The 14,906-nt window shown below is 35.8% G+C and overlaps 1 protein-coding gene across 1 annotated transcript in view; it reads right to left on the bottom strand.

Moving 5' to 3' along the window:
• LOC150103458 (katanin p80 WD40 repeat-containing subunit B1-like) overlaps positions 1-10,496 on the bottom strand; it is a 370,687-nt gene extending 360,191 nt beyond the window's left edge. The window contains exon 1 of the mRNA XM_090397462.1: positions 10,064-10,496. Coding sequence (XP_090253588.1) covers positions 10,064-10,133 — 70 coding nt within the window. The 5' untranslated portion in view covers positions 10,134-10,496. The remainder of the gene's footprint in view (positions 1-10,063) is intronic.
• Between the last annotated feature and the right edge of the window lie 4,410 nt (positions 10,497-14,906).

The raw sequence follows: 14,906 nt of genomic DNA, 5'->3' as shown, positions 1-14,906 counted from the left end.
TATAATCTATCTATCTATGTTCACTGACATCTACAGATGCTGTATGGTCACTCCGATGCTCGGTGATGTGCCACACCAGGCCTCGCCATGTAGTTCTGTTGTTTGCTTTTCTGGCAGCCTCAACTCTCTGAAGATCAGTCACTCCATCCACCCACCCACACACACACACACACACACATACCATCCATCTCACTGATGGTCTATCCCTTCCTCTTTTTCCAGGAACTTTACCTTCTATTACTGTTCTGAAAAGTCCCCCTTCCATCCTTTCTATGTGTCAAAAATATTTTGACTTTCTTCTGTCAATATCTTTAAGGAGCTTTAAAGTTCTACTGATCTTTTCTAACACCAATTCATTTGTAAACAGCCTTCTGTAACACCACATCTCAAAAGCAGATATCCGTTCTTATCTGACTTCTATAGGTTCCAAGTCTCGCATCCATAAGTCGCCGTTGAAAAAACAACTGCATCCAAAATCCTCAACTTTGTTCCCATGGATATAGTTCTATCCTTCCAGATTTTAGATAGGTCTCTGACTGTTGTTTTACCCATTCCTAACTTTTTTCTGATGTCTTCTGAACAGCAATTCTTCACATTAATAATGGATCCCAGGTACTTAAACTTGCTGACTTTCTCAATTCTTTCTCCATTATTATTATTACGTGACACCTCCAGGGAGGGCATCTAGTCTACAACTCTCCGTCTCCACCACTCAATCCACCAGTTATAACAAACCGCAACTACCATCATCATCTACAACAATGCCATCTAACACCCACTACTACCACTAGTATTATCACAGACAATCACAAATATCCATACCCACGGCGGGATTCGAACATGCAGCTTTTTGGGTGAAGAGCAGATACACTAACTAGTCGGCCAACCAGGCTGGCTTAAGGTACACTTGTTTCTCAAGAGCTTCTCTTTGTATTTCCTTTGAGAACCATAATCTTTGTCTTGCTAGGATTGAGTTGAAGTCCTCTGTTATTACTGATCTTGTTAACTTTGTCAAGAATTAGTCCTAGTTCTTCCATGTCATTACAAAGGAGTACTATATCATCAGCATACCTCAGATTACTGATTAATCTATCTCCTATCCTGATTCCTGTTCTGAGCTTATCCAATGCTTCATGCATGATGTCCTCCACATATATACTAAACAAATGAGGAGAAAGTAAACATCCTTGCCTAACTCCTTTTCCAACTTGAAAACAGTCAGTCAATCCAACACCTGTTCTTACCATGGCTTCTTGCTCCTATACAAGTTGGCTCTCAACCTGATAGTGTATTGAGGAAAACCTATTCTTTTCATTGCTTTAGAGTAGTCTAAGAAACACATAACCAGAGGGGAGTCTGAATTCTTTATATTTTTCTATGATCTGTCTAAGGCAAAGGATCTAATCACTGGTGCCCTTACTTTTCCTAAAACTTGCTTGTTCCTCTTGGGCATCTCTGCCTCAACTTTGGCCTCAATCCTATTTAGCATGATCTTCAATAAAATTTTGCTTGTATGAGATACTAAACTAATAGTTCTTTAATATTACAAATATGACCACGTTGCCACCAATTGGTGAGAGTGATCATAGGGTCTTGACTTGGATGTTTACTTTAGCCTGATTGGCTAAGGTGTGGAATTATCGGGCTGGTAAGTATGACAAGCTTAGGAGTTTGATTGGTTCAGTGCCTTGGCATGTAAAACTGCAAGGACTGGATGTTGATAGTGCATGGGAGGCAGTTAAGAAGTGTTTCCAGGAGGCAATGGCTGACTGTATACCTAGAGTCCGAATAATAAATCAAGTAGAGGTTAAATGGATGAATAACACCATTAAGCTTGAGCTGCAAAAAAATGAAACAACTGTGGAGGGAATTTAAGGAGAAAGGTGACCGGCAGGCACATGAGCAGCATAAAGCACGGGCCAGAAGGGTAATGAGTATGGTAAATAAAGCAAAATCGAATTATGAAAGAATATTAGCGATGCAGGCTAAAGAGAATTACAAACAGTTTTTTCGATATGTTGCAAGTAAAAGAAAAAATGTATACGGCAGAATGATTTTAAAGACTGCTGATGGTAGGGAGGTAACCAAATCAGTTGATATAGTTGAATCACTGAGCGAGCACTTAGCAAGAGTATATCATCCAGGTGGTGACATTGCAGGAATGAATGAACCAATAGCTTATACGGGAATTGTGGTGAATGAAGTGGAGGTGAATAGTCTATTACAAAACCTCAATGCCAATACATCTGTGGGATTGGATGGTATACCAGCTCGTGTCGTACGTGAAGCGGCTAAAGAATTGTCAGTGCCCTCGACCATTTTGTTCAATTTGAGTCTTGGGTCTGGGTTGGTCCCGAGAGGGGGTGGAAAGAGGGGAAAATAGTTCCACTGCATAAAGGAGGTTCCAAGACTGCTGTTGTAAATTAACGACCGATCAGCATATCAGAAATCGTTGTCAAGGTCTTGGAGAAAATAGTCAAGAGAAAAATACAGGATTGGATAGATGAAAATGGGATACCGTATGAGGGATAGCATAGTTTTGTGAAGGGCAGATCATGCTTCAGTAACTTGCTCACGTTTTATAAAACAGTGACGGCTGAACTGGATAAGAGTAATGGGTTTACAGTGATTCTACTGCACCTTGCTAAGGCCTTTGACAGGATACCACATGGAATTCTAATCAGTAAACTGCAGCATATGGGGATGGATATAGGGTTGGTGAGATGGATAGGAGGGTGGTTGATGGAGAGATATCAGAGAGTGGTTTATTCAGGAGTAGAGTCCAAAAGACTGCCTGTGACTAGTGGTGTGCCGCAGGGTTCTGTTCTTGGACCACTACTTTTCAATTTGTTCATTAATGATATAGGAAAGGATCTGAGAAGAAGTGTTCATTTGTTTGCTGATGATGCAAAGTTGGGTAGAGCAATAGTGAGTGCACAGGATGTCAAAATTTTGCAAGATGATTTGGATAGTTTGGATGACTGGCTAAGGAGAATGGATGTCAATTTAATGTGGTAAAGTGTAAGGTTATACATTTTGGAGTGAAAAGATTAGCAGCAGTATATCACATTGGTGGAACCGTACTCCAGGAGATTGACGAGATCAGGGATTTCGGAGCGTTGGTGGACAGGGAGTTGAAGTTTAGGAGGACACATCACAAAAGTGGCTAAATCAGCTGATCATATCACTTGGTTGCTGAAAAATACTTTAACAAGCAGAGACAAACAGGTTATTGTTCCCCTGTATCGAGCCTCGATAAGACTTCATCTAGACTACTGTGCCCAAAAATGGGCACCAGGGTTTCTTCTTGATGTGGAGGGGGTGTAGAGGATCCAGAGGCGAGTGATCAAGATGGTAGCAGGTCTATGGAATGAACCTTATGAGAACAGGTTAAAGATTTGTGGGTTGCAGAAATTGGTTGATAGGCAGAAAAGGGGTGTATGATTGAGACATTCAAATTACTGAAGGGTTTCTATAAGAATAATCCAGAAGATATTTTTGAGAATAGGACTGGTGGTGGGAGGACTAGGGGCCATACATGGAAGCTGGGCAAGAATGTGGTTAACAAGGGTGTTAGAGATAGATTTTTTACTTGGAGAGTGGTGAATGAGTGGAATAAGCTGCCAGAATCTGTTTGGGTGCAATGACTGTGAATGAGTTCAAGGCGAGGTGTGATAGATACTATGTGAATGTCAAATAGTTTTCTTAACATGATGTTAGGGCCTCCCTCGATGAGTCTGTCGACTCTTGAAGTTGCCCGTAATAATAATAATAATAATTCTTGCACGCCTTCATATCACCTTTCTTATGCAGTCATATGAAAACCGACTTCTTTCAGTCTCTAGGCCATGATCCTGTGTTAAACTGTGAATGAAGATATTTGAGAATTATAATACTTCATTCACATTTAACATAATCTGCCATAACTTAAGCAACACTTGTAAATATTATTTGATGTTAATTTCTTGTTTGCAAATTATTATTCATATAATTACTTTGAGTTTGTTTGTTACTGTTTAATTATTTAATCTGGAATATGTAATTAGTACTGAAAGGACTCAGTATTAAAATGCCATTCAATTTATTTTATTTATTCCTGTATAAAAATTATAAGAAGCTGTGCATATTATGAGAATTTGTATTTATCATATTTAAATGTATTTTATGTGAACTACGGACTATTACCTTATTTGTTATTTCTGAAAGAGAATGTATATATGTGGAATTCTGTTGATAAGATTTTAAGTAATTCTTCTGATTGAATTTGATTGGCTATTAAAGGAGAAACGGAGTTGTTTTTAGTTAGCGCGTGCTTATAACGTGAATGGCTATGATATGGAGAGAAAACTGTAGATGTAAGCTGAACTGGCTAGAACCGGGTTTTCCAATTAACTGCGTTAATTGGAAAACAAATGTAACCAAGGGGAGAAAGCTCACAGACAGTGAAGAGACCGGAGGTGTGTAACGAAAGGCGAACGGAGATATGCAAAAAATTTGGCAAGAAAAGGACCATGATTAAAAAGGCATTAATAACTACCTTTATGGGATTTAGATATCACGATAGATTCCTAATGATTTAAGTTTTCAATACATACTAGAAAATAAGGAATTAGTATGACGTGAATCCAATGTGTCAAGACTTATGTGGCTCTGTGTTTAATATTTCAGTTAACATAGTGAAGATTTCTTTGAATTGTGTTTCCTCATGATAACCCAGTTAACAGAAATTTTGATAACGTGCCTAAGTAAATTCAATATGCTGAAGCTATAACCTGGTAAGACTTGTCCTTTTTTACATCCAGTGTGATGCAAATGAATGTTAACCTCCGCCTAATTTATATTAACCCAAGCTGTGGCATTTAACTATAACTAGTCAAAGGAATAAAGCACTAAAGTGTTCCCCCTTTGAATTGTTAACTGCCTTGTAATACAATTTAGTGTTTATAGACTAGAAGTGAATTAGAAAAGCCAACTATAAGAATATTTATTGTGAATTCTGGAACTTTGAACTGTGAGAACTATTTTCTATAAATTGACAGAATACAGATAAATGAGAGTTGAATGTTTGATAACTAACGGGTTGTATCTATTCTAAGCACTAGAACTAAATCGATATATAGAAGATGATTTGTCTCATAGAATAGAGAGGAGTTGTGATAGAAATACTTATCTCTTGAATAATAAGATCTAAGACTTTGGCTTAAAACTTAAAACCTCACTGAAAAGTTACCTGTATCTCAGATATTTTGGATTTGTTCATTTGCTTTATCTTGTTCAGAAAGCTATACTTGGATGTACATGTTATATAACCCTGCATTAAATGTTTTGTTTTATTGAATTCAATTTGTTGTTTGCCTGATCTTCATTCATTGCACCGCTCATAAAAATTTATCGGACCATGTGGAAGCCTTAAAAGATATTAATAACCTCGGCCTGTAGAAAAGTGAGATTGCAAACATTAGTTGATGATTGATTCCTCTGCAATATATAGACTAATCTGAATATAAATGGTGCAAGATAATATAAATTTCTTTATATTCGGATCAGTATCAATCAACATCTAACAAATAAAAACGGAATTTCAAGGAAATAACGATAAGTTTGATTAACCATCATAAATGAATCAGTCAGCAAGATAGGATGACACAGCACCTGTCTCCCATATCCTTGTAATCAATCTATGAAACACTCATCCCTCTCTCCCCTGTAATTAACTCTGCACCTGGTGCCTTATTGCTGTTAAGCTGCTTAACTGCTCTTTCAACTTCATGTGAAGTTGAAAGAGCAGTGGAGGAGGATCCAAATCAAAATTTTCCCAGTGAGAGGACTCCACATTTTCTTTATCCACTCCGCTGTACAGTTCCTCACAGTATTCTTTCCATCTGTTTTTGATTTCCAACTCGTCTGTTAGTAATGCTCCATTCCTGTCTTTGATGACATTCAATTTAGGCTTACACTTGTGCTTTAAGTCATGAACTAAATAAAACATCCTTTAGGATGTAATCAATCTGGTGCCTTGACCTATCAATGTTAGATGTCCAAGTATAGGTCCATTGTGGATGTTTCTGGAAGCGGGTATTGGTAATAACTAATCTGTTAGCATGGGCAAATTCCAACAGTCTTTCACCACAGGTGTTACGTTCACCCAGACCAAACATGCCACACTCTGGCCTGACGCTCATATTCTTTCCCACTTTTGCATTTAAGTCCCCTAAGATTTAAAGTATGTCTCTCTTTCTTTGGTAGGCAGTCCAAAACAGTTTGCAAGTTTTCATAGAATTCCTCACTCTCTTCTTCAGGCCTATCCATGTGGGGTGCATAAACTACCACAATTGATACATTGGTAGGCTGAGCCTTAAGTCTAATAGAAAGCATCCTATCATTAATGGGGTTATAATCAAGAAGGCTTCTTGCCTGAACTGTCTTCAGTATCACAGCTACCCCATGATGTTTTGAGTCACTCTCTCTTCTTTCCCATACTCCTAAATGGACCGTTGAGTCATTCATGGCTGGTTCTTTGTTATCCTCCTCCAATCATCTCGGTCTCTTGTTCTTGATGTCAGTTGAGAAAGGGAGGAATTTGTCCATTTTTTGATGTTGTCAGTCCATTTTAATCAAGGTTGGCCCCTAGCCCTTGATCCCAGAACGATTCCTTCTAGTGTTTGCTTTGGAATGCCATTAGCTCTCTCCACATGTCCTAACCATTTCATCTGTCTTCTGATGACTGTCGGAATATTTTCCCTTTTTTTCCCATCTATTAAATTAATCAGTTTCCAAACATTTTCATTCATTTTGTGAGCAGTATAGGGAATTCTCAAGAGTCTTCTGTAAGTTTTCATTTCAAAAGACAGGAGCCTCCTCTCATCTTCCCTCAATAAAGTCCAGGCCTCACAACCATACATGAGAATAGAATTCACCAAAGTGTCAATTAGTCTTAATCTGGTTGTGATTGCTATCCTGTTATCTCTCCACAATGGTTTTAACTTTTGTAGAGCCACAGTTGCCTTAGCAATTCGGTATTTAATGTCGGTTTTGGAGTGACATATTGACTCAGTGTGCTTCCTAGATAAGTGAATTTGTTTACATTCTCAATTTGTTTATTGTCGATTTGTATCTTTAAGGGCTCAATGTCTGATTCTGAGGTTATCATTGTTTTTGTTTTTTGCAAGTTTATGTATAATCCATATTTTTTTAATGTTCCAAAAATTGCGGCTAGTTATCTCTTGTAATTCTTCTTCACTTTCTGCCAGATGATCGATATCGTCTGCAAAACGTAAGTTGTTTATTCTTAGTCTGCCTACTATTCCGGTATCATATTCATGAAGAGCTTCATCTATGACATATTCCAGAAAACAATTAAAAAGAAGAGGGGACAAGATGCATCCCTGTCTTACCCCCGTTCTGCCCGGAACAGTTCACTGCTGTAATTTTTAATTTCAATTTTCATAACAGATGTAGGAGTAAAGAGATCTAACAATCCTAATGATTTTATTGTCTATACCATAATATTCCAAAATTTTCCATAATGCCTCATGCCATATTGAGTCAAAAGCTTTTTGAAGGTTTAAGTTGTGACAAATTATTTTGTTATGTTCTATGTATTTTTCACCTACTATGTGTATTGTATTTTGAGTCACTACCTGAGTAAATAACTAGCTTACCATCCTGTCTTTTGAAGTGACCTTCTCCATTCCATCTGATCTCTGTAATTCTCAGGATGTCAATTTTATACCTGTCCATCTCTTTACAGACAATCTCAAGAGTACCCATCTGTAGATCCCGAACATTCCATGTGCCTATGTAAAATTCTCTTCTAAGATTAATCTTATACCTTCTGTGTTGCTCATTCACAATATCACTGACTTTTGATGGAGACTGTAATATACTTCTCGAACAGGACCCTCTGCCTAAGCCCTGAACGTGGCTCTGATTATTCTGTGCGACAGCTGATACAGCATGATATGTGTTATAAGGCATAACCATATTAGCATTTTGGAGTGAAGTCACTACAAGAAGAAAGTAGTAAGGTTGCAGAGGCCCTTTCCACACAAGATGAAATAGCAAAATAGGAAAGATTCACCCCTAGCTCTCAAATACTCTAATAGCATTGGGGGGGGGGGGAACAAAAAGAAAAGAAAAAGGGGGAGGGACCAGTCTACAGATAATATAACAGATGTATATTAGATGAAGGCATGGTCCAGCATCAGATACCTTGGGTTTGCCATGCCTGTACTCACTAAAGTGAGTTTCTTAAAGATTTACATATAATATCATTAGCAAATTAAAATATACTGCAGTTGAGTAGTTTTTCTAGATTATATCAGCTTCTTCTAAGGATTGGATATTAGGTCAAAAGCCCCAGTTGGTTCTCCACATTCCTTAAAAAGCTATGTGAAGGTCTCCTCCCAGTTATCTAGCTTTCTTCTCTCTTGAAATTACAGAAATTAAATGTTTACACGCCAGTTGTAACTATGCCAGAGCAGCTGCTTCAAATTCTTTAAAATGTGAATTGCATATCTGCATTTTTGAAACCTCAAATGAAATAAATGTTTTGCAGCATTTGGTTTCCTTGAGGTTAAAAATAAATTTTAAAAAAAATATATATATATACATACATATATATATATACACACACATACACACATAAATTTCTACTTCAATTAAACTTTGGACAGTTGGTATGCATTTAATAGAACATTAATACAAGCAAAAAAAAAAAAAAAAAAAAAAAAAAAAAAAAAAAAAAAAAAAAAACGAAAACTTTTCTCCACCAGTATATATGGCCCTTAGTTTTGCTATAAGAGGATAACAATGACAATAATCCAAGAAGGCGGCTAAATTTTGAAACCTGATCCTCTGAAGAAGACTAAAATGATGAAGGAAAATGACCAGGCAATTGTCACCAAAATGGCTAGAAATGAGATTTTTTTTTTTTTTTTTTTTTTGTTATAACAAACTTTTACTTCATTGCTATTATTTCCCTTCCTGAGTCTTGTACAATCTAAGCATGGAATGGAGGGCTCCTGATCTAATGTTTCCATACTCTAGACCCGTCATATGTACCCGATTTATATTCTGGCACATATGACAGGTGATGTTCATCTGATCACAGGATTTTTTTTTTTTTTAAGGCCTCAAAAGTCCAATGAGATCACTACCAAGAGTAATAATATGATTAGACTAGCCAATTTTTAGTTTCCATAAAAAATAATTAAAAAATAAAGTAATGGCAAATAAGACTGCAAAAATATATTTCTAACTGGCAAAATGTTGGCAAATTGATCTCGACCTAAGTGGATAATATTTGCCAACTGCTAGACAGAGATTCAGTCTCCCTCTAAGGATCTTTAATATTGTAATCATGTTTGCTAAAGTTACTCTTACTCTGCATGTGAATATATCCAATTTTCTAATCATATATATATATATATATATATATATATATATATATATATATAGTGACATTGCTCCATATATGTCAGGTACCACTTTATACAATGAAAACCAAGTGAAAATTTAAAAAATCATTTAAATAGAGTATACACAGTGACAGGTCACACAAAAGATAAGTCGCTTGATGGCCTTTAAAAAAAGGTAAGAAAATAACTGGCAAAATTTACATTTAACCTCTTGTCCTCACTATTTAGATAATTCAAAAATACATTAAATCCGATAGGTTAAACTTGTACTATAATTTCATTTGAAAAATATTCGACTATAATGCAAGTTCATCTAGTAATGAATCTGCATATACACTAACAGAATTGAAGAATATATAACTGTTCCTTATCTCACAGTGTGTCACACATGATGATCTATTGTATGTTAATCAAATATGTCATTGTGAAACAATTCATTTGATGTGCATGAGACCTAATAACATTAACATGAATAAAATAATAAGTTCATGAAGCCATTTCTTACTTGATACATCGGCAAAGAAACAGAATTCACTATAACCTTTTTACTATATCATATAAATATTCAATTGATAATTATCATCAATTACGGACACAAAGGTAAATAACAATATTAACGTTAAACATATCCTGACAATACTTACGTAGTTTCCATGCTCTTTTAGTTGACGAAGCCATAGTTCGATTTATTCTACCAGTGCGATGCCTAGACATAGGACTTAACCCTAAATATTTGTATATCCAGTTTTAGTTTTACCGCGGTTTGTCGTATTACCGGATGAAGGCCGATGAACGAAACTGGCCTTAAATTAAGCACTGTCAAGATCATTCGAACTATGTTACACAAATAACTTTTATCACATACACCAATCCACAACACGCAAGAAACCTAGTGTTTATTCCATAAACCTTCTACACCACATCACGGAACACAACAAGCTAAGTAACATAACATTAAGAAATAAATCCCTCAATCTCAGATAGCACTGAAGGTCGCTGAGAGAAGAGCGATGATTGGCCAGCAACTTTCAAACGTTACTTTAACGTATTTAAATTTCTTTGCTCTTTGTTATATACTTCCATATTATAAAGTATAACACACTGAATCACATACCATTGACAGTCACACCGAAAACAAAATACACGCTTGACAAATACTTCTACACAAATTTCGTTCGCCGATTATTTAACTATAGTATATTATGGTAGATGGCGCTGTACGTTTGGCATAGTGTATATTTCAGCTTGACGAGTTGTCACCGGAGTAATACCACAACAGAGTGGGTCAATATCTCGCAATGCTAACTGGGTTATTAGAAGTTATGCAAGCCTGCTCTTTCAGAACGACCTCAATGTTGGAAATTAATTTCATGTCACTAATTAGGCGATATAGATGATATAATAATGAAAACACTAGCCCTTGCATATTTTTATTTTAGGTAAATGTCACAAGAATCCTGAACTAGACGTGGTATTTTAATTATTAATTATTTTCGTGCTATAATAGCCAGTTTAATCTTATTAACATAGACCAAGACTAGTCACAGGAGGTCAGACTATTCGACAAAAAGTCTATCATTACTACTATTAAACTCGTTTTCTGTTTACAATCTCCACCAATGCATTCAACTTACCCAATATTGCTACTTTCTATCCAAAAAAAAAAAAAAAGCCCTCCCTTACACCACTTTTAGGATAGTCCCTTTCCATTGTTTTACTCTTTTAAATAATCAACTCCACATCCATCCAATTTTGCCTGAGAGCTTCGGTAGCAATGACGCTCTTTAGCTGAAAGGCCAGGGTTCGATTCCCATCATAGCATGTGAAAACTTTTTGAGATAAAAACTAGTTAGCTGGTGTCATATTGTGAGAGCAAGGTAAAAAAAGAAAACATACTCGATGAGTCTTTGGACTCCCTGGAGGTGTCAAATAATAATAATAATAATAAAGAAAATAAAAAAAGAGCCAGAGAACATATGTAATTATAGGCATAATTACACTAACAATAAGATTCAGTTGAATTTCACAAATAATAGTCAAATGAGGACCTGAAGCCAGAATGTTCACATGAAGTATTACAAACCAATTAGTTAGAACCTAAATTTAGGGAGTTTAAGAAAAAGGATTTTTTTGGGCTCAAATATATGTTGTAGCTAGATATCTAGAGTTTTTGTCATGCTCAAATTAGATAAAACATATCGTTCCAAAAACTGAATCGAATCGATTAATTAGCGCATAAAAAATAGGGATAACAGTGTAGTTCTGAGAACCAGCATTCACTTTCATAGAGATAAACTATTAGGGAAAAATATATATTATAATGATGATTCTAGTCGTCCAGTAGAGGAACTCTTTCCAGACCTTTTTTTTCAGCCAATTCTTGAAGTAGTCGACCGCTGGAACAGGCAGAAGCTTATCTCTCAGAAACTCTTGTTTTTAACCTTACAACTCAAGATAATTGATGAAGTCACACTTTTGCAGACAACAATATGTTAGATTGAAGGACCTTGCGATGGTAGCAGTTTCTGACTGAACTCTCTCTTCCCTGGATATCTATGAAGTCATTCCGTTTGGGCCATCTATTAGTAGTAGATTAGTAGGGCTTTTCAGCCCTACTAAACAACTACTAGTACTAGTAGCGCTAAATAGCCCCAGAGGATCAAAAAGTGTTAAAACGTTTATTCGAAAATAGAGAATTTAAAATTAATGGCCCCTGCGGATTAATCTATCGAAAATAATTTGTTTCTGTAGCACTAGGCTGTCTTAATAAAGACCATTGTCAGGTTTGATTCTAGTTTCCAACTGGAGAAACATTTTTAGGCCTTTCTTTGGCTTATTCGGGAGTCGATCTTCAGCACTCCCAAGTAGGATTTCTGTCCGGTAAGTCAAGTTTTTATGGTCAGGTAATAGCGTCAGTTTGTCTGTCGTATTTTATCTCTCAAAAGCCTTAGCTCATTAATAACTTGAGCTCATTATCAGTGAAGGCGGATGAAGACTGGTTATCCACGTATTTTCAACAATTATTTAGGGATAAAGGAGCTCTTCCTCCTCTCTTTGAAAAAAAAAATGCATTGGAGGATTTATTTATTTTAATGCAACTGTTTAATAACAATTCAATAATAAGAAATCCTCCAAAGTTGATTTGTTCTGCAAGGGAGCATTCCAAACTCGTCTTACCCATGATTTTTAAACTGATAGGTAATAAGACTTGACTTTTATTCATAGCCTGTATTTGAGTTCACATCTTCCAATAAGCCCATTGAATACAATGCTGCCATTTCGTATTCCTGACGATAGTTCATATTATAGTCTACGCAATGTGAATTTAGTGATTAGTGACATGAAAGATATGAGCTTCTAAGAGGGAATGGGAGGAAGAAAAGAAGGCAATTCAGCTGATGGGCTAACCGGCTACAAAACGTTCCTATAAATCATCGATTATAATCGATGAATGAAATTGAAACCTAAGCCAGTTTTCTGTTGCTGATTCTAGCTTTATAGAAGCTACTAAATGCACCCTCAATCAACAGTAATCAATCATATTTTTAGAAAATATGACGCTTTTCAAATGACTGCGATGAAAATCCTTAAGGATAGTAACAACTCTGTCTCGTTCCATAATACTTACGACACAGAGCTTCACCTCCATTACAAATTAAAAGATGAACAGAACTGTTTCCTAAATGCTGGACAAACTTAAATGTATTAATGAAATGGAAAGCATGCATTTTAACTATAATTTCAACACAAAAAAATCAAAAGATAAATGTTTTTAAAATGAGTAAATCAGTACTAAAACGAATGCAGTTTTTTCGCCGTTATTTTAAAAGGAGACAATGTACAAAAATGAAACTGAATGAAGAATATGAGTTAAGTTTGATCAGTCGTATGACAAAATAATAATAAGCTCACCTTGTTTTCAACCTACCTATGTGAGAGGATAGAAAGGATTAATAAAACCCTAAATCATGAGAGCAGCAGTCGAATATTAGTGGCATGATTGCGAAATACTTATTTTCATCATTATTTCTGTTTTTTTAGATCTTTTAACATTTCATGTTCTTTAATTCTACCATATTTAAAATCTTAAATGTTTATTATTATCCTTTAAAAAAAAAAAGGCCAATTGGCAGGTTACATGTTGTTAACCAAAAACTGATATTATTTTGCATGCAATTGCACGAATAAATGCAATAATTGCAATTATGAATTTTAAAAAATCAAAATGAATGTAATGATTAAAGAATGTAAAGTATTGATAACTGCACCAAGTTGACGAAATACATAAATGAAGCATCCTTTTAAGATTGTTTATATTTAATTTATATTTTTTCATTTGATAGCGTCATTGATGACTTGATATCAGCCTGTAGAATCCATGCGAAGGATTCTACAGGCTGATATTCCTCCATCCCTCTCTCCATCTCATGCCTGTCTTTTCTGTGTCTCTAGTTTTCTCTCTCAGAATCCAAACTGTAGTAAGGAATATAAATCAACTATCTTTCATCTGACTACATGACCCAAAACAGTTCCACTTTAACTGTTGAGCGTTATGAATAACATCAACGATTTTTGTAACCCTGCCAAAATTTCATTTTTTTTTAGACTGATTTTCAGAACATACTCTAAGAGAGAGAGAGAGAGAGAGAGAGAGAGAGTGTGTGTGTGTGTGTGTGTGTGTGTGTGTGTGTGTGTGTGTGTGTGTGTGTGTGTGTGTGTGTGTGTGTGTGTGTGTGTGTGTGTGTGTGTGTGTGTGTGTGTGTGTGTGTGTGTGTGTGTGTGTGTGTGTGTGTGTGTGTGTGTGTGTGTGTGTGTGTGTGTGTGTGTGTGTGTGTGTGTGTGTGAACGACCAGGTGTTTGGGAAGTATGTCAATGTCAACAAGATGGGCAAATTACCCGTCACTTTCCATTCTTTGATTATTCTGGACTGAATTTCTAGCTAGTTCTGGTCTATTACTGACGGATATTATTTGTCCCAGTAGTATGCTCTGGCACGAATCCAATGTTGATCCCATCTAGAAAGATAGGAATTTTGGAGCTATTAGTCATGATTTTTTGTTTTGCAAAATTCATTCAAGTACCACCAGTTAGCTTTCATTATTCAATTCGTCTATCATCGCTTTCAATTCAATGTTCTGAGAAGATAGCGATATTATCAACAGATCAAAAATGGCTTCGTTTCCAGCCTAAGATACTGATAACGTTGTTGGCATCAGTACATGTTAGTTAAATATGATATTAGTGATAATATTAGTTAAATCATGATACCTTTCTCAGTTCAGTCAAGTTTTTGATATGTTTAAATGTAGGTATTCAATAATAGCTGCTCAACATTATCATTAAAAAGTCTAGGAGATAGTGAATTGCCTTGTTAAACACCTTAGTTAACTGGGAACTAATCTCCCTTTCTTTCTGTGCAAACAATTGCTTAACTTTTGCTGTAAATAGCTTAGATTAGTTTGATATATTTGGAATTTATACCCTGAA

Source organism: Typopeltis vanoorti, chromosome 9 (assembly GCF_054136105.1).
Source record: "Typopeltis vanoorti isolate ZY-2024b chromosome 9, IOZ_Tvanoo_1.0, whole genome shotgun sequence".
NCBI lineage: Eukaryota > Metazoa > Arthropoda > Arachnida > Uropygi > Thelyphonidae > Typopeltis > Typopeltis vanoorti.
The sequence above is the reverse complement of the archived record's forward strand: the minus strand, read 5'-3'. Positions and strand labels throughout refer to the sequence as shown.